The 21,693-nt window shown below is 33.9% G+C and overlaps 1 protein-coding gene across 1 annotated transcript in view; it reads right to left on the reverse strand.

The window, feature by feature from the left end:
* Positions 1 to 21,693, reverse strand: part of SI (sucrase-isomaltase) — a 101,183-nt gene that overhangs the window by 53,087 nt on the left and 26,403 nt on the right. The window contains exons 14-21 of the mRNA XM_023555539.2: positions 18,428 to 18,545; positions 16,113 to 16,284; positions 8,239 to 8,355; positions 5,694 to 5,848; positions 5,279 to 5,363; positions 4,442 to 4,498; positions 3,413 to 3,537; positions 1,517 to 1,605 (exon numbers count right to left, since the gene is read on the reverse strand). Coding sequence (XP_023411307.2) covers positions 1,517 to 1,605; positions 3,413 to 3,537; positions 4,442 to 4,498; positions 5,279 to 5,363; positions 5,694 to 5,848; positions 8,239 to 8,355; positions 16,113 to 16,284; positions 18,428 to 18,545 — 918 coding nt within the window. The remainder of the gene's footprint in view (positions 1 to 1,516; positions 1,606 to 3,412; positions 3,538 to 4,441; positions 4,499 to 5,278; positions 5,364 to 5,693; positions 5,849 to 8,238; positions 8,356 to 16,112; positions 16,285 to 18,427; positions 18,546 to 21,693) is intronic.

The following is a 21,693-nucleotide window of genomic DNA, read 5'->3' on the forward strand; positions in this document are numbered from 1 at the left end:
TTGACAAGTGAAAGACTGTAGGTGGAGCAGAGATAGGGTGATTACATTATGAGTTATATTTTGGTAGGTTATATTTTAGGTAGTTATTAAACATACAAATGGATACGTAAACCAGACCGAAGTCTGATCTAGAGATATAAGTTTGGGAGTTAGGTAAGCAGCACAAAAGACTACACTTATTGAGGAAAGCAGTACAAACAGGAAAGACAAGAGAATACAGGATATTTAGGAGAAATGACTGTGATTGCTACTTCTTATTTAACACCTTGCATCAAGAGAAATCTGCCAGTGAATAAACTTCTAAAGAACAAGTTTAATATTGAATTCATTGATACATCATAAACATATATTTTCTATAAAGTTGTAGGACAGAATTATTGAATCCCTCTGGTAGTTTTTTAAGTAACTATATTTTTATAGATAGATAAGAGTAAAAAAGAAAATATATTTTTGTAGATTCCATATTTTTCAGATTATAGAAGAGTACGCCAAAATAAACTATTTCAGATATTTGGATATTGAATGGACATTTACATACATATAATAAGCAAATCTGAGAAATTGTGAGTTAAAACAGAAACTAAACCATTTTGTACACATATAAAGAACTCACACCGATGAGCTCTTTATTACAAGAAACGGGATACAAGTTTTAACAAATTTAGAAGGAAATCTATAATAGATTAAAGCTAAACAGATTAATTTATTACAATGTAATTAGGAATTTGGATAAAATGCATCATTTTTTATTCACTCTGTGTAACGAACTTTCAAATAAGAGGCTTATGAAATAAAATTGAAAATATTTAATGACGGAAATAATTGCGAGCCATTTATACGGTAACATTCTTACCGCAAATGCTTTGACAATTCATTAACTGAAGCTTCAAATGTTGGCTTATTTTGTTTACAGTAATAAAATCTTAGTTTGAACCACTACAGTCATTAAACACAGCTGAAAATATGGTGTAATTTGTACATCCAGGAGCTTATTAACTATTTTAATTTAAATAATAATAATAGATAAAGATATCTACATTTGGCAAAGACTCTGAAAATAAGTCAATATGCAAAATTAAATATTGTAATCAAGTATACAGGGTTACTAAGAGTCGGAACTTTTTTTTTTTTTTTATACGTAGTTAAATAAACCCATTAAACCCATTGCCGTCAAGTCGATTTCGACTCATAGCGACCCTGTAGGACAGGGTAGAAATGCCCCATAAGTTCCCAAGGAGCGCCTGGCGGATTTGAACTGCCAACCTCTTGGTTAGCAGCCATAGCACTTAACCACTACGCCACCAGGGTTCCCTACGTATTTAAACAGCAAAGTAAAATTTATAAAATAACCTAAAAGCCTAAGACAGGCTAAAAAAAAAAGAAAAGAAAAAAGTTCGGAGTTAAAAACTAAAACTTCTGAGATTTTTAAAATTGATGCAGTTTTATACCAAAAAATGAAGGCAAAATTTCCCGTCATCAGAATGCACATTTAAAAGCATGCCACTTTGAAACTTACCTGTAGTTTCTCCATCATCCCAAAAAAAGTCTCCTTCTGCTGTGTTATTTTCATTCAATGCAATTATAAGTCCTAAGGGGTTCATACGGCTGTTAAGCAAGATTGGATGCATATATGATTAAAAATTAAGTGATAATAGTGAAATAGCCTACAAGTAAACCCATTTCACCCTAAGAGTTTTGTAGGAGCTCTGCATTCACATAAGAACATTGGTAAGAATAAAATTAATGTGTATGCTTTCTAACAATTTTTCAATGAGAAAAAATAATTTATATAATTAGAAAATAAATGAAAGGAATAAATGTACTAAATAGAACAGCGAATTTCACTGAGGCTGAGACTACTGAAAAATTGAAAGAATGTGATAATATTTCAGTTCAAACAACAAAAATTTAACATGGCTTACCAATGCTCAATTCAACCTGTATTTATCACATCTAAGTGAACCCTAATTTTCTATGTATCAAGCCTATATGCTATCAACATACTTGAACAAAAACAATTAAATACAGTATATTAAAAAATTGAGGGGAGGATTTCTAACAATGTTTTAAATGAAGCTAATAGTATCAGGAAAAATGAGACAAAAAATAAAAATATTTTTCTTAATCATATAAACCTTGGAGAAGGACCTCATGCCTGGTAAAGTAGGTGGTCAACAAAAAAGAGGAAGACCCTCAATGAGATGGATTGACACAGTGGCTGCAACAATGGGCTCAAGCATAACAACAATTGCGAGGTTGGTGACGGGCTGCCAGGCAGTGTTTCGTTCTGTAGTACATAGGGTTGCTATGAGTTGGAACTGACTCAGTGGCACCTGACAACAACAACGTAGGTTTTTAATCCTAAAATAGTATACGTGAGACTATACAGTCTGGTTGACTGCTCTATATAGAATGTATTCCTTTAGGAATTCACTTACCGAAGTGTACGTTTTTCATGTTCATTATAGCTCTAGAGTATAATCAATTTTTTGAGACTATAGTCATGAAACAGTTACATTATGAGAATAATCAATTCTAGAATGCCAAAGTAATTAAATTACTGACCCTCATCCATTCACTCATTCATTTGTTCTATAGATAAATATTTCTAGAAATTAGAGGACTTACTATGCATCAGGCAGTATTATAAATTTTGGAGATATAGCAGTGAAAAGTTAAGTCCCTGACTTTCTGGAGCTTATAGTATAGGGGAGTAGACATACCATATACAAGAATAAGTAAATGATCTCGTTTCTGATATTCTTAAAGTCAGGGAGAAAATATATAACAGTAACAGAGAGTGACTATCAGAATATGGGAAAATATATGAATTCTATGCCCTTTCACCTAGAGTGAATGTTGTTAGATGGAGCACTGAATTTTCAAGTTTCCTTTCTTTCTAAATATTTCTGAGCTGTAGCCTTACTGAAAAACTTAGTTTCTTTCTTGCTCTTTACCTAAATGGAAATATCCACTTCATTTATTAATTTAAAAGCAAAACATTTTAAGCAGAAAAAAAATTTGATTACTTAGACAGTGAAAATAAAAATATGTAGAAATTGACACATTTATCAATTATGTAAAAATTTTAATATTTCATATTTTATTAAGAATCAGAGATTATTTTAATTTTGAATATCCTGTAGATAATATTTGTAAATTTTGCTACAAGAAATAAAATTCTAATCTACTTAAATTCATTTTTTAAATGAAGAAATTTGTAACAATATATAAAATTTGACACTTTTTATAATGATGGTTATAGTTAAGTATTCCCCCAAGCCACCCATGTGTCAAATATTTCTGATGAAAAAACTAAATATTAGATAATTTATGATTCTTAACAAAAATATGAAATGTTATCAAAATTCAAATTATATTTCATATTTGAGTTAGTGATTTTTCATTTTACCTTGCAGTTGTAGTTACACTAGGTTGTTGAATGGGGATAATATAACCGCCTCTAAGATGTAATCCTATTTTGTCTGCTGGAAGATACATATCCACCCGTTGTTTTCTCCAAGGTCTTTTTGCACCCTAATATTTGGGAAAAAAATTGTTTCTTATTAATGAAGACTTCAAACCTCATTTTACAAAATTACAATTTATACCTGGAAAAAATTATTACAAGCATTCATACCATCTAAATGAATATTAATATATTGTTTTCTAACTTTTAAAGAAAACTTTTTTTTTCAGTTTACTTACCAAAGGAGAGAAATAAGTCCTCTTTATTAAAAAAAATAAAAAAAGAGAAATCCATTTTCCTTCTACGATAATGGGTAATATCATTAATTAGTTCCACTTTTTTTTTTTTTGCTTTGTTTTAAAGTTAACTCTATCTTTAAAAAGGGTTTTCTGGAGGTGTTTTAAATCATTGTTTCTATAAAAATAAAGGGTCTACTTAGCAAATATGTGATATGCAAAATAATGTCTTTTAAAATAAATACTTCTCAAAAGCCCTTGATAGTATAAAAATGGATTGTGGATGTGAATGCTGCTATATTGCCTTTTCAATGTTGAAATTAAAATACTTTTCCAAATGTTTGTTCTCTATAAAAACAAATGCATATGATTAGCTAAATACCTAATTCTTCTGGCAATAAGATAAATACTTAATATAAGAAAAAACATTACTGCAAGTTAGCACTCCTTCCTAAAATTACTCCTGATCTTTTATTTCCCCAATTTTAAAATGAAGAATACAGTCTTTTATGCTAACAAATATAATTTTATTTTACAGTCTAGCTCATGTGCAACAATATTTTTTATATTCTTATATATATTTTTTATATATTCTTAAGTAGGAAAGTATTCCTTTCAACAATAATGACACAAATCCTGAAAAAACATATACTTATGTGTTTTGAGTTAAGTTTCTACATACAGATGTTCAAAAATATAATTCTTATTAACCCGTTATTATATTAACATTACTTACAGTTTCATAATCATACCAAGTAGCATCAGGGATATATGCGCTTACTGTATCTGCACCCTAATATGAAACCAAGAAAAAAAATTTTTTTTTGAATTTCAGTTTTTAACAGGAGAGAATCAAGTCAAGTGTCATGTGGGTTTTCAGTGTCAAGGGAAAAAAAAACCCTCATCTATATTGTTATATTCCAATATTTCTGATATATAGTAATCAAAAGGCTATTTTACTGGTTTTACATAATGTCATAATACATACATACCAAAAGCAAACAGTGAAGATTAAAGTAATCTAGGTGTCAAATAAAATAATGCATTTATGTTGTTATACACTACATGATAATTATATCATGTATAATTATCATGATAATTATATCTCTAGGGACACACAGACATAAAAATAGATAATAACTCATAACTCATAACTCATTCTATTTTTTTCAACATTTTCATATGTTCAGCGACTACCTGGTTTTCAAGGTTCCCTTTATTTACAATTAAGCAAAATTTTAATGTCTACATGCACTTAAAGGAGAACTCATTGTTATTTTTATAAGATTTAATTTTGATTCAATAAATAAAGCTTCCATTTTCAAAACAATACTAATTTTATACAATTCCCTTCTCCCCAGTTAGGTATTAAATATTTGATAAGCACAGATGTATTTAATGTTTTCATAATTATTTAAAAAATATTTTACATTTTAGAATTTAACTAGACAGTTATCAGCCTGAAAGAGACTGCTGAATAATATCTATTACCCAGGCGTTTTATAATTTAATCTGAATTTGGCTACACATAGTTCCCTCTAAGCAATAAATTTATTAAACATGCAAAACCTACCTGCTTTAAGACAGGAGTAATAAGTAATGAGGGGCCCCATAAGAACTGAGTGTCCTCAATCCAACTGTTCTTATCCTCATAAAACCTAAGAACAGTGACAATATATAACACATAAAAAATTTTTAAAAATAAGTTTATTCAAATCCCTTGTTTGGGTTCTCTTTTCAGTTTTTTTTTTTTTTTTTGGATTAATTTTTAGCTTTACTTGTTCGATATGTCATTTTGAATTCATTGTGCTACATCTTTTGTAGTTCATGTGACACTCAGAAAGGAAAAATAAGAAGGGAAGGAAGGGGAAAAGAAGAAATGAAGGAGGGAAGGAACGCATGAAGCAGGGGAGAAAAAGAAGGAAGGAGGGAGGGTGGGTGCGAATATACTTCTGAAGGTAGTAAAGTTATTGAATATTTTTACTCACTCATGAAGAATTGGCCTTGCTACTGTTTCTCCAAACTGATGGGCTTTGTAAAACAGAGTATAGAGGAAAGGTAGTAACGTATAGCGAATAGTCAGATAGTGCCTTGATGACTTAACCAAAAGAGAGTCCTGTCCAAAAAATGCAGGATCCTGGTGCTGGGTGATAAAAAAAAGAAATTGAAATAAGAAAAGTAAAACATGATTGAAAATTAAAGTAGGTGCATTCCTAATCCATTTTAAAAAGCAAACTGTAAAAATTTCAGTTTGCCTTTAAAAAGTTGAAATTTCCTCTAGTTCATCATCAAAGTTCTTGGATATTTCTAGTTTCCCCTTGAGTATGTTTTTTAATTAAACTTTATTTTGTAATGGACATTTCTCATTTAAATATACATACTTAGAAAAGATAAAAATATTTTAACAAAATAGCATTTTCACATATATTAATTGAGATAGAGTGAATTATTTCTTCCAATTCTTCACTCTTCCTTGTATCCACACACTTTGTCATGTAACTTTGCAGGCCCTACCAGTAAAGGTGGAGCGTTTATGCTTAGCCATATGATGTACACTGGCCAATGTGATGTCAGTACATGGGACAAATTCAAGCAAGGGCTTGAAATGTGCTTACGTGAACACTTGCTATTTTGTGCCTTGATATTGTCATTAGAAAAATATTCCCAGGCTGTCTGCAGGGCCATACAAACAGGGAGTAGTAATTATTAATTACAAATAAAAAGTAAAAAATGTAAGAAAATCTTACAGACCTTGGGTTTGGCAAAACTTTTGTAAACAGGACACAAAAGCATGAAGTATAAAAGAAAAAACAGATAAATTGGATCATTAAAATTAAAAACTTTTGGTCTTCAAAAGGCAATTGGAAATGATGGTGTAGCCTATTTTCCCCACATGGGCAAGGGGAAAAGGAAAAAGGACACAGTGCCTATCATGGATTGAACCTGGTCGGCCTGCAGACTTGCAACTTGAAGTATAGCCTCCCTGCTGAGCCCAGCCTGGATCAGCTTGACCCCCTCAGCCAATGTGCAGTGCTTTATGTGAGCAATATTGCTCACATATCCTGCTAAAGATAACAAAGTTAACTGAAGGTACACGCTGTTGCCCCTCTGCATCCACCACCGCATTCCTCTTGGTGCTCCTAGTCAGTGAATAAATAAGCAGGGTAGGAGTACTCTGCAGGCCCATTCCCTGGAGATGCAGGACTCCTCCAGTGTGTGGCATATCTTCCAAGATTCCCCACTGGCTCTACTGAAATTTTGTATGAACTAGGTTGCAGTTCAAGACTCTCCTTACCAAATCTCCTTCCTTCTCTGTCTTTACCAGGTTCAGATCTGCAATGTGGTCTGAAGGTTCTTTCTGCACTCTCCTGTTCCCTTCCCTTTACCCTCCCCAGGCATTTCCTCAATAAGCCCTTTGCATGTTCTGCAAACAGAAGCAAATCAATTGTGTCTCAGTGTCTGCTTCTTGGAAGACACAAATTAACACTCTGCAGTGCAATTCATACCAGGATTGCCTATCATAACTTATTTTCTAGAAAGTACCATTTAGGTTTATGAGGAAGTGAATAATCTCTGATTTGTATCATTTAATTCTATTCTATCATGCCTCCTTCCAGATAAGCTCTGAGTAGTTGTGTCTCTTCTCAAACAGTATTAAAGCCCTGTAGGCAACCAATATGTGAACAGCAGAAGATTTCTTAATCATCAGGTACTTAACTGATTTACTGGATTAACTGAAATTCATAATTCACTCTGGAAAAAATGCTGAAGCAAGCCGACCACATGCTGAATTTCAGGGCTGGTAGAATGGCTCAATATGCCCTTGTATTTCTGTTCCCAGGAGTCCATACACATGTTTTAAAAGTGATACAACCAAACCAAACCAAACCCAGTGCCATTGAGTCAATTCCAACTCATAGTCAATTCCAACTCATAGCGACCCTATAGGACAGGGTAGCGCCTGGTGGATTTGAACTGCCAACCCTTTGTTTAGCAGCCGTAGCACTTAACCACTACGCCACCAAGGTTTCCTTTAAAAGTGATAGTTTTCCTTATTCCCAATCTGTGCATGCCAGTTTTATTGATTATAGAAGGACTCTGGACTCAGATTGTTTCACAAGTGTCTTTCATTTCTTATTTTTCTTTTATGAAACAAAAACTGGAAATCCTTGATAATTTTTTTTTTTTTTTTGAAAGAAAAATGACCTGGAACTCATGCTAGCAGAATTCAACTCAAACAAAAAGCACTGGCTCTAATATAAAACACTGATAATTTAACATACATGTATATGCTTTAGGCTTAAATAAAATATGTTGTGAATACATTGTTTCATATTTCTGTATTTGACCTTTTTTTTTTTTTTTAAATACAAAGCATTTGTACACCTTCACAAGAAGACTGCTGGCTATTCTTTAAGAATTATGGTTCAGTCTTTCAGGCCATTTCTTCTGTATATTTAAGCTTAAGTTTCTTGCCCACAATATGGGTATATATTATTTCAAAACATAGAGAAGAAAAATTAAGTCACTTACCTCATATGTTTCAGAATTATGGTTTCTGGAAAATGGATAAAATGCCCCAAGTTGCATCCATCTTCTGCAAAGCTCTTCTGTGGTGTCACCCACAAATCCACAGATATCTGCTCCTACCTAAATAACAAATATATCTGTGATTTCAAGTGTAAAGATTCTCAAATTTTACCAGAGGATCACATTATATACCTGAATTGATTAATTTGCATTATTTATAAACTTTCTGTTTTACTGTTTTTATATATTCTCCCTTAACCTAGTTCTTTATTTTCCATTTTTGATCTGTTCTTGACTCTAATTACATTGTTTTACACACTTGTCTGTTCATTGTCTCTTCATACATTTTCTAAATTTGTTGTCTTTTTCATTTATATTCACCTTTGATCTAAAAAAAAAAAATTCCACCTATAAGAGGGAAAATTATTGCGTTAAAATGTGTTGCTCCTCAATCCAAAAACACATGTCCCTTGATATGATCTTTCACATTCATAATAAAATATTTCCAGTACAAAACATTGTAAGAGTAATATAGTAAACAACAGTGTATTCAAATTGAACTTACAACAGAAATTATTATTACAAATAAAATTGAAGCTTTGCTCAATTTGTGCCTGTATCAGATTACATTCACCTTTCTCCAAAGACTTCCAGAAATAACCACTATTCTAAATTTAGTGTTTACTATTTACATGCATCTATGTTGTATTATATAAACATGTATTGTTTTTTCTAGTGCACATGGAACATTCTCTACAATAGACCACATATTAGGTCATAAAACAAACCTTTGCAGAGTCCAAAACATCGAAATATTACAAAGCATCTTCTCAGACCACAAAGCCATAAAAGTGGAAATCGATAACAGAAAATTAGGGAAAAGAAATCAAATACTTGGAAACTGAACAATACCCTGCTGAAAAAAGACTGGGTTATAGAAGACATTAAGGAGGGAATAAGGAAATTCATAGAATGCAACGAGAATGAAAATACTTCCTATCAAAACCTCTGGGACACAGCAAAAGCAGTGCTCAGAGGCCAATTTATATCGAAAAATGCACACATACAAAAAGAAGAAAGAGCCAAAATCAGAGAACTGTCCCTACAACTTGAACAAATAGAAAGTGAGCAACAAAAGAATCCATCAGGCAGCAGAAGAAAGCAAATAATAAAAATTAGAGCTGAACTAAATGAATTAGAGAACAGAAAAACAATTGAAAGAATTAACAAAGCCAAAAGCTGGTTCTTTGAAAAAATTAACAAAATTGATAAACCATTGGCCAGACTGACTAAAGAAATACAGGAAAGGGAACAAATAACCAGAATAAGAAACGAGATGGGCCACATCACAACAGACCCAACTGAAATTAAAAGAATCATATCAGATTATTAAGAAAAATTGCACTCTAACAAATTTGCAAACCTAGAAGAAATGGATGAATCCCTGGAAAAACACTACCTACCTACAGTAACAAAATCAGAAGCAGAACAACTAAATAGACCCATAACAAAAAAAGAGATTGAAACGGTAATCAAAAAACTTCCAACAAAAAAAGCCCTGGCCCGGATGGCTATACCGCAGAGTTCTACCAAACTTTCAGAGAAGAGTGAACACCACTACTACTAAACGTATTTCAAAGCCTAGAAAGTGACGGAATACTACCTAAATCATTCTATGAAGCCACCATATCCCTGATACCAAAACCAGGTAGAGACATCACAAAAAAAGAAAATTACAGACCTATATCCCTCATGAACATAGATGCAAAAATCCGCAACAAAATTCTAGCCAATAGAATTCAACAACATATCAAAAAAAAAATTCACCACGATCAAGTGGGATTTATACCCGGTATGCAAGGCTGGCTTAATATTAGAAAAACCATTAATGTACTCCACCATAAAAATAAAACAAAAGACAAAAACCACATGATCTTATCAATTGATGCGGAAAAGGCATTTGACAAAGTCCAACACCCATTTATGATAAAAACTCTCAGCAAAATAGGAATTGAAGGAAAATTCCTCAACATAAAAGGGCATCTATACAAAGCCAACAGCCAACATCACTGTAAATGGAGAGAACCTGAAAGCATTTCCCTTGAGAATGGGAACCACACAAGGATGCCCTTTATCACCGCTCTTATTCAGCATTGTGCTAGAAGTCCTAGCCAGAGCAATTAGGCTAGACAAAGAAATAAAGGGCATCCGGATTGGCAAGAAGTAATTAAATTATCTCTATTTGCAGATGACATGATCTTATACACAGAAAACCCTAAGGAATCCTCCAGAAAACTACTGAAACTAATAGAAGAGTTTGGCAGAGTCTCAGGTTATAAGATAAACATACAAAAATCACTTGGATTCCGCTACATCAACAAAAAGAACATCGAAGAGGAAATCACCAAATCACTACCATTCACAGTAGCCCCCAAGAAGATAAAATACTTAGGAATAAATCTTACCAAAGATGTAAAAGACCTATACAAAGAAAACTACAAAGCACTACTACAAGAAATTGAAAAGGACATACTTAAGTGGAAAACATACCTTGCTCATGGATAGGAAGACTTAACATAGTAAAAATGTCTATTCTACCAAAAGCCATCTATACATACAATGCACTTCTGATCCAAATTCCAATGTCATTTTTTAAGGTGATAGAGAAACAAATCACCAACTTCATATGGAAGGGAAAGAAGCCTTGGATAAGCAAAGCATTACTGAAAGAGAAGAAGAAAGTGGGAGGCCTCACTCTGCCTGATTTCAGAACCTATTCTACAGCCACAGTAGTCAAAACAGCCTGGTACTGGTAAAACAGACACATAGACCAATGGAACAGAATTGAGAACCCAGATATAAATCCATCCACATATAAACAGCTGATATTTGGCAAAGGCCCAGTGTCAGTTAATTGGGGAAAAGATAGTCTTTTTAACAAATGGTGCTGGCATAACTGGATATCCATTTGCAAAAAAATGAAACAGGACCCATATCTCACACCATGCACAAAAACTGACTCCAAGTGGATCAAGGACCTAAACATAAAGACTAAAACGATAAAGATCATGGAAGAAAAATAGGGACAACATTAGGAGCCCTAATACAAGGCATAAACAGAATACAAAACATTACCAAAAATGACAAAGAGAAACCAGATAACTGGGAGCTCCTAAAAATCAAACACCTATGCTCATCTAAAGACTTCACCAAAAGAGTAAAAAGAACACCTACAGACTGGGAAAGAATTTTCAGCTATGACATCTCCGACCAGCGCTGATCTCTAAAATCTATATGATTCTGTCAAAACTCAACCACAAAAAGACAAACAACCCAATCAAGAAGTGGGCAAAGGATATGAACACGCACTTCACTGAAGAAGATATGCAGGCAGCTAACAGATACATGAGAAAATGCTCTCGATCATTAGCCATTAGAGAAATGGAAATTAAAACTACGATGAGATTCCATCTCACTCCAACAAGGCTGGCATTAATCCAAAAAACACAAAATAATCAATGTTGGAGAGGCTGCGGAGAGATTGGAACTCTTATACACTGCTGGTGGGAATGTAAAAAGGTACAACCACTTTGGAACTCTATCTGGCGTTTTCTTAAACAGTTAGAAATAGAACTACCATACAACCCAGAAATCCCACTCCTCGGAATATACCCTAGAGAAATAAGAGCCTTCACACAAACAGATATATGCACACCCATATTTATTGCAGCTCTGTTTACAATAGCAAAAAGCTGGAAGCAACCAAGGTGTCCATCAACGGATGAATGGTTAAATAAATTGTGGTATATTCACACAATGGAATACTACGCTTCGATAAAGAACAGTGACAAATCTGTGATTCATTTCATAACATGGAGGAACCTGGAAGGCATTATGCTGAGCGAAATGAGTCAGAGGCAAAAGGACAAATATTGTATAAGACCACTATTATAAGATCTTGAGAAATAGTATAAACTGAGAAGAACACATACTTTTGTGGTTACAAGGGGGGGAGGGAGGGAGGGTGGGAGAGGGTTTTTTATTGATTAATCAGTAGATAAGAACTGTTTTAGGTGAAGGCAAAGACAACACTCAATACATGGAAGGTCAGCTCAATTGGACTGGACCAAAAGCAAAGAAGTTTCCGGGATAAAATGAATGCTTCAAAGGTCAGCGGAGCAAGTGCGGGGGTCTGGGGAACATGGTTTGTGGGGACTTCTAAGTCAATTGACAAAATAATTCTATTATGAAATCATTCTGCATCCCACTTTGAAATGTGGGGTCTGGGGTCTTAAATGCTAACAAGCGGCCATCTAAGATGCATCAATTGGTCTCAACCCACCTGGAGCAAAGGAAAATGAAGAACACCAAGGCCACACGACAACTAAGAGCCCAAGAGACAGAAAGGGCCACATGAACCAGAGACCTACATCATCCTGAGACCAGAAGAACTAGGTGGTGCTCGGCCACAATCGATGACTGCCCTGACAGGGAGCACAGCAGAGGACCCCTGAGGGAGCAGGAGATCAGTGGGATACAGACCCCAAATTCTCATAAAAAGACCTAACTTAATGGTCTGACTGAGACTAGAGGAATCCCAGCGATCGTGGTCCCCAAACCTTCTGTTGGCCCAGGACAGGAACCATTCCCGAAGACAACTCATCAGACATGAAAGGGACTGGACAGTAGGTAGGAGAGAGATGCTGATGAAGAGTGAGCTATTTATATCAGGTGGACACTTGAGACTGTGTTGGCATCTCCTGTCTGGAGGGGGGATGGGAGGATAGAGAGAGTTGGAAGCTGGCAAAATTGTCACGAAAGGGGACTGGAAGGGCTGACTCATTAGGGGGAGAGCAAGTGGGAGTACAGAGTAAGGTGTATATAAACTTATATGTGACAGTGTGACTTGATTTGTAAACGTTCATTTGAAGCTCAATAAAAGTTAAAAAAAAACATGTATTGTTTTGCATGTTTATTAGCTTTATATAAATTGCATGTTGTATACATTGCACTGCCTTTTGCTTTTATCTGTAAGCTTTATTTCTGTGAGGTCCCATTACATTAGCATAGCTCAAGTTCTCCGTTATATAGGCTTCTACTGTGTAAACATAATCATCATATACTTAGTCTCTTATTGATGAATATTTAGGCTACATACAATTTAATACAACTACGAAAAATACGGAAACCCTGGTGGCATAGTGGTTAAGGGCTAAGGCTGCAAACCAAAAAGGTCGGCAGTTCAAATCCACCAGCTGCTCCTTAGAAACCTTATGGGGCAGTTCTACTCTGTCCTTCAGGGTCATTATGAGTCAGAATCAACTTGACGGCAATGGATTTGGTTTCGTTTGGGTATGAAAAATACTTCCATGAAATTTATATGCAGGTTTTTTTTAGAAATATGTAAAAAGTTACCGTATTATATATATGCATAAGATTATTTTTTTTCTGGTTTATTGGAAATGCAAATACTGCAATCAAAATTGGTTGTAACCATTTATAAGCACAATGACAGTACATCAAAGTTAACATTGCTCCATTTTCACGCTGACAATTAGTATAAGTTTTTAAATTTTTACTACTTATCTATGTGAAATGTATCTCCCTAAGGTTTTTACTTGCATACACTTTTCATTTTTTATTGAATCCATATGGTTTTCTCCTTGTATAGAATTGCCTGATCATTTCCTTGAATAATTTTTAATTTGCTACAGATTTTATGAACTGCTTTTGATTGAATATTGTTTATTGGCAGTACACATCATTGAAAATATTATTTCCCAGTATGTGGGTTTTTTCTTCTGTTTGTTTGTTTGTTTTTTTAACTTTTCTGTTTGATGAGCAGATATTTTCATTTTGTTGTAGTCAAATTTATATAATTTCCTTTATGATTTGTGCCTTCTGTGTTCTGTTTAAGAAAGGATTCCATATGTCAAGGTCATAAAGCTACCCTCATACTTTCTTCTAGAACATTTAACATTTATTTTTCGAAGGGCTTTAATCCATCTGGAATTGATTATTTTCTTTTTTTGTATGGGAGTGACAAATGAATCACTTTTATTTTATTTTTTAAATGGAAAATCAATTGCCCATATGAATAATTGAGACTGTCCTCACTGATCGGCAGTGACAGCACTGTCATTTAACAAATTTCCGTATATGCATGGTCCTATTTTGGAGCTCTCATTTTGTCATATTAGTCTGTTTAAATATTTACAGTCAATTATCATTGCATTAATTGCTATATCTTTATCTTATAAGGCAAATACTCACATTCTTTTCTTTTATAAATCGTGTTGTCTTCGGCCTGAAGTTTAGAATAATTTTAAATGTTTCACCAAAACTTTTTATGGTTTATATTGGAACTCTATTAAATTGGATTATAGTCTAGGGAGAAGAAATATTCCCTGCATATTGAGCCTGTCTATCCATGAGGATGATATAGATCCATTTAGGACTCATTCAAAATTTCCCCCAAAAATGTCCTACATACATTCTTTTTTTTTTTTAATAATTTTTATTGAGCTTTAAGTGAACGTTTACAAATCAAGTCAGTCTGTCACATATAAGCTTATATATACCTTACTCCATACTCCCACTTACTCTCCCCAAATGAGTCAGCCCTTCCAGTCTCTCCTCCTACATACATTCTTAATACTTACTTTTGAATATTGCTTATTAATTGGTTGATTTTTTATATCACCTTATATTAAGATAGATTCTAAATTGTTTATTATTTTCTTCTTTTTGGTCAAAACTTGCCATATTTTGGTCTACTTTATTAAATTTTTTTAAGAACCATATCTGTCTTACGACTTTGCTAATTAGCTTCTCCAGAGATTACTGTCATTGCATCATTTCATCTCTTATTTTCATTAAGTTTTGATATCAAGTACAATTGTTAGCATTCAGTCCTATTTTTTTTGTTGTTCATTTCCATTCAGACTTTTTCAACTCATGTACAACTAGAAAAGTTTTTTTTTTAATCTTCAAATGTAACATTTGTAGGTGTTTTGGCCTTTTTTTCTGTTTTTGTATAAGAGAGAAAAAATGAAATATTATAATTTCCTTATATAGTCTAGCCTTTTTGTTATGCAATGTCTCCCTTTAGTCTTGAATACCAGCACTGCATGATTCTTTTTTATTTGATATAAATAGACTTGGCTATATTTCTGATGTTTAGAATTGTCTAGTATAAATTTTCTCTTTTAAAATTTGTAACTTTTCTCTGCCTTTATTTTTTATTAAGTAAAGGAAAATCTTTTTTTTTTTTTTTTTTTTTTTTTTACTTCAACCGACAATCTAGTGTTTCAGCTATATTTTGTCTGTTGATTTTATTTTTCTAATCTATTTGGGATTTTCCCTATCATTTTTTTTTCTGTTTACATTTATTATATAAGATTTTTCTAGGCTTTATTTTTATATTCATTTCCTCACTTACATTGGCATGATTGAATTTTTTCAATCCCACTTGCTCATTCTAATGGTTTAAATGTTATTTTTATAATTAGGTGCCATCGAGTAGATCTCAACTCATAGCAACCCATGTGACAGAGCAGAACTTCCCCATGAGATTGCTTGGCTGTAGTCTTTATCGGAGCAGGATACCATGTTTTTCTCCTGTGGAGCGAGTGGGTGGGTTTGAACCTCCAACCTTTCAATTAGCAGCCAAGAGATTAAACGTTTGTGCCACTGGGGCTCCTTGAATATTATACACATCATCAATATTCTTATTTTTCTCCTAAATTCCATAAGAATTGAGTTTTTTTTCCCTGTAGCATGCCTTTTAACCATTTTACCAAAAATCATTAAGATGATAATGTTTAAATGTAGTGTAATTTGGAGTTTCATAAATAACATTGCATGAAAAGACTTACCAAAGGTATTCCAAACAAACTGAATTCCAGCATTCCTGTGATAGACCATTCCATTTGTTCCCATGTAGCAAAATTGTCTCCTAACCAATGTGCAGCATGCTTTCCAGTTCCAGCAAAAGTTGACCGGGTGAGAATGAAGCTTCTCTTATTAGGAAAAACTTTTTGCACAGCTCTAAAAATAATTAACAAATTAATAAATAAGATATATTTAAAAATTAATTGGTATCTATATAATCTAAGGCTTAATTTAAGATGCATATAATTCCTTTAGACAAGTCATAATGTTTGTAGTTATTTAAATAAAATTTTATATCAATTTTGTATTAGCTATCAATATTTACTTGCTTAAATGCATTTTGGGCAAACACAGAAGAAGGAAAGTTTTTAGAAATGATTGAGACTTTGAATGACTTCCTTTACCAACTTATGCCCCTCTCTCAGAAAATTCGGAAGTTCTAACCCCCGTACCTGTAAATGTGACCCAGTTTTGAAACAGATTTCCTTTTGTTGTTAATGAGGTCATAGCATTGGAGGGTGGGTGCTAAACCCAATTACTCAGAAGTGTCTTATACAAAAACAGCAGAATAGATAGAGACGCATGCATAGAGGGAGGATAGACACCATGTGAGGCTATTCTACAAGCAAAGGAACTCCAAGGATTCCTGGCAGTTCCCAGAAATTAGAGTAAATTCTCACAGAAATACTGTACATAGCTGACACCCTGATTTTGGCTTTTAGCCTCCAGAACAAAATAAATGTCCATTCTTTACAACCATCCACTTCGCAGTATCTTGTTATGGTAGCTCTAGGTAACTAAGATATTTATCAAAATAAATTAGCATGTCCTCTTGGCATCTACATACGGTCCCTATAAGTAGGCATCGACTTGATGGCATTGAGTTTGGGTGTTTTTGTTTCGGCATCTACTCAACATTTGTGTACAAAATATATGTTTTAAAATCATTGAAATCTTTTTATAAATATAAAATTTTATATATTTTTATAAATATAAAATGCTGAATTCAACACGTGTTTTTGCATTGTTATTACTCTATGTCTTAGCACCTGCATTCTCAAATACCACCGATGGCAAAAATTTTATGGGAATGTTGCCCTAAAACTTACATATTTGAGAAGCACATTATTGTTTCTAGAAGTCAACCACCACCTACAACCGCTAACATTATTCATCTCACCTCTACTGGTGTTTTTGCCATATTTGTAATCTTTATGATATTGTACCATAGAGTGTTATTTTCTCTTTTCTAGGATTTATTGACTTAAACATTGCATTATATAATGTTTTATTGAGTTTAAAGTGAAGTAAGTTAACTTTATCAAGATAGTATATAAAAGTTTTCATATCGTGGTATGATTTTGGGCCAGACAAACATGAGATTGGATTTAAACTTAATCATAGTTTTTTGATTATGAGAAAAGTACACATTCATTGGGACTACAATCTGGATTTTATTGACTCAAGTTATATGATCTTATAAAATGCTTTTAGATCCTGGTGTTGCAAACCATTAGCACTCAGCTGCCTTCCAGAAAGTTTTATGCTTAAGTCCACCCAGAAGTGCCTTGGAAGAAAGGCCTAATGATCTATTTCCAACAAATCATACATTGAAAACCCTATGGAGTAGAGTTCTACTCTGATACACGTGTGGTCACCATGAGTCACAAAGGACTCAACAGCAACTGATAATGGTACTAGTATACAATGTTTGGAAAATTGTAGGTAACCAACATATAATTGTCCCTTTCCTTTGTTGCATCATTTTCTTTTATATATGTGTATATATATGTATATATGTGTATACATATATACACACACATATATATACATATAAACACTAAAATTGGACAGTGTATTAGAAAATATACTTGGGGTAAACCACTTAAAAAAACTAAATTTTAGTTGAAACCCTTGTTTTAGAAAAATAAAGACATATCCTAGGTACAACATTCTCCCTGGCCAGTTGTGGAGTTCCTGCTTACAACACAACTATATTCAGATACACAAAATTTGTATCAAATTTTGGAGGAGAATTTATATCTAGAAATTAAAAAAAAAATCACATTTAAGTACCCACACCGTGTAGTTCTTGATAAGTGAATTCCAAATTCATGAATATTAGAAAAAGAACTGATGCTTTGAAAGCCCACAAATTTTAACATGAAACTAGAAAATACAGTTATCTTTTTTTTCCTGTTTTCTTACTCTGGCTGTTTTCCAAGCATATTGATGGATTGTCACAAAATAGTTCTAGAAAATAATTAGGAAAAGAGTTTCTAAATGAAATTTTACTTACTTCTCTGTGGCTATAGCCATGCTGTATCCATAGAGGCTGTGAACATCATATTGCCTCCCCCAGTATTGCATAGAATCCATGCAAATTGTTTTGGAATACAGGATTTTGTCAAGAATATCTTAGAGAAAATATAAAAAAAATGTTTGAGATATTGTGTTATTTTAAACTTTACATTCCTTTATATCATATGTTGTGTAATACCATACTTAGTATTAAAAAAATGAAAAGAAATTTAATTCAATTAAGTTTAAATTAGGGCCCCCATGCTCCACTCTTGTTGAACTTGAAATAATCATTAGACTCACCTTTTTCTTAATAAAATCTATACTGCTACCTATAATAATAAATAAATTCAGAGAACAAATAGCCTATAAAAAATAGATATACACATCTGTACACATCTGTATTACAATATGGAGTTCTGGTTGCACAGTGGTTAAGCCTTTGGCTGCTAACCCAAAGGCTGGCAGTTCTAATCCACCAGTCACTCCTTGAGAACCCTATAGGCAATTCTACTTTGTTCTATAGGGTTGGTGCAAGTAGGAATTTACACAATGGCAGACGGTCTTTTTTGGGGGCTGGGGGGTGGCTAAAATTGAAGCCCTGGTGGTACAAGTGGTTAAGTGCTCCACTGCTAACCAAAAGGTCAGCAGTTGAAATCCACCAGCTTCTCCTTGGAAACCCTATGGGGCAGTTCAACTCTATCTTATAGGGCTGCTCTGAGTCAGAATGAACTTGATTGCAACAGGTTTTTTATTTTATTGTAAAATTAAAGGATAATTTTAAAACTTTATAATAAACCAGCTTATTGAAACGAATCTAATTTCAGACATACCAAACGTGTTGCCATCAATTCCAACTCATAAGACCCTATAGGACAGAGTAGAACTGTCCCATAGGGCTTCCAAGGAGCAACTGGTAGATTCAAACTGCTGACCTTTTGGTTAGCAGCCATAGCTCTTAACCACTGTGCCACCAGGGTAGGCCTTTTATGTTGTTGTTGTTAGGTGCTATCAAGTCGGCTTTGATTCATAGTGACCTTATATATGACAGAACAAAACACTGAGTCATCCTCAGAATCATTGCTTGTTTGAGCCTGTGTGTTGCAGCAACTGTGTCAGTCCATCTCACTGAGGATCTTCCCCTTTTTTGCTGATCCTCTACTTTACCAATTATGATGTCCTTCTCTACTGATTGGTCCCTATTGATGATATGTCCAAAGTAAGCAAGACAAAATCTTACCATCCTCACTTCTATGGAGCATTCTGACTGCTCCTCTTCTGACAGTCTATGGTATATTCAATATTCTTCGCCAACACCACAGTTCAAATGAGTCTCTTATTCTGTCTGCCTTTTTCATTATCCAGCTTTTGCATATATATATAAGGTGATTAAAACTGCCATGGATTGGGTCAGGCCCACCTTTTTCATCAAAGTGACATCTTTGCTTTTTAAGACTTTTAAAAGGTCTTTTATGATCCAAGTAAAATGACATCCTTGACAACTTCAATCTTTTCTCCGTTTATCGTAATGTTGCTCATTGGTCCAGTTGTGAGGATTTTTGTTTTCTTTATGTTGAGGTGCAATCCATAGCGAAAGCTGTGGTCTTTGATCTTCATTAGTTAAGTGTTTCAAGTCGTTTTCACTTTCACCAAGCAAGGTTGGTTGTGTCATCAGCATAATGCAGGTTGTTAATGAGTCTTCCTCCAAACCTGATGCCCCATTCTTCTTCATATAGTACAGCTTCTCTGATTATTTGTTCAGCATACAGATTGAATAGGTATGGTGAAAGGATACAACCCTGATGCATACCTTTCCTGACTTTAAACCAATCAGTATCCCCTTGTTCTGTCCAAACAACTGCCTCTTGATCTACATAAAGGTTCCTCAAGAGCACAATTAAGTGCTCTGGAATTCCCATTCTTTGCAAAGAAAACAAAAATCCTCATAACTGGACCAATGACCATGTTAAATGGAGAAAAGGCTGAAGTTGTCAAGGATTTCATTTTACCTGGATTGTCAATCGACACCCATGGAAGCTGCAGTCAAGAAATCAAATGACAATTTACATTGGGCAAACCTGCAAAATACCTCTTTAAAGTGTTGAAAAGTAAAGATGTCACCTTGAAGACTAAGGTACATCTGACCCAAGCCATGATATTTTCAATCGCATCATATGCATGTAAAAGCTGGATAACAAATAAAAAAGACAGAAGAAGAATTGAAGCCTTTGAATTGTGGTGTTGGTAAAGAATATTGAATATATCATGGACTTCCAAAAGAACAAACAAATCTGTCTGGGAAGAATTACAACCAGAATGCTCCTTAGAAGCAAGGATGGGGAGATTGCGTCTTACGTTCTTTGGACATGTTGTCAGGAGGGATCAGTCCCTGGAGAAGGACATCATGCTTGGCAAAGTGCAGGGTCACCAGAAAAGAGGAAGACCCTCAATGAGGTGGGTTGACATAGTGGCTGCAACAATGAGCTAAAGCATAACAATGACTGTAGGGATGGCACAGGACCAGGCAGTGTTTCCTTCTGTTGTGCATAGGGTAGCTATGAGTTGGAACCAACTCGATGGCACCTAACAACAACAACAAGAGGTATTTTGCAGCAGTCTACCCAATACGATACGTTGTTTGCTTTCTTGACTGATGCTTCCATGGATGTTGACTCTTGATCCAAGTAGAATTAAATCCTTGACAACATCAATTTCTTCACCATTTACCATGATGTGGTTTATGAATCACAATATGTTTTAAAAATAAAATTTCATAATTCATATTACTGCTGTTCAGGTTTTTACTGTGTTATAATTTTTAGACATATGATATTATGATCATTATTGACATTATTCTTTAGAAGTCCTTATAGAAATCTGTTCCCCAGAGAACACATATTTTTCTTAAGATAAACATTTTTACTCCTTTTAATGAGGATAACCATGTTTTTAAGAGTATGTGAGATGTCATTATTCATATTCCGCCATTCTGCCATTGTCATTATGTCCATTTTGACTCATAGTGACTCTAAAGGACAGAGTAGAACTGCACCATAGGGTTTCCAAGCAGTGACTGGTGGATTTGAACTGCTGATCTTTTGGTTAGCAGTGTAGCTCTTAACCACTGTGCCACTAAAACCACTATTCATATTAAACCAAAAAACAACAACAAAAAAAACCCATTGTTGTCAAGTCAGTTCTGACTCCTAGAGACCCTAGAGGACAGAGTAGAACTGTGCCATAGAGTTTCCAAGGAGCACCTGG

This window comes from Loxodonta africana, chromosome 23, assembly GCF_030014295.1.
Source record: "Loxodonta africana isolate mLoxAfr1 chromosome 23, mLoxAfr1.hap2, whole genome shotgun sequence".
Taxonomy (NCBI): Eukaryota; Metazoa; Chordata; class Mammalia; order Proboscidea; family Elephantidae; genus Loxodonta; species Loxodonta africana.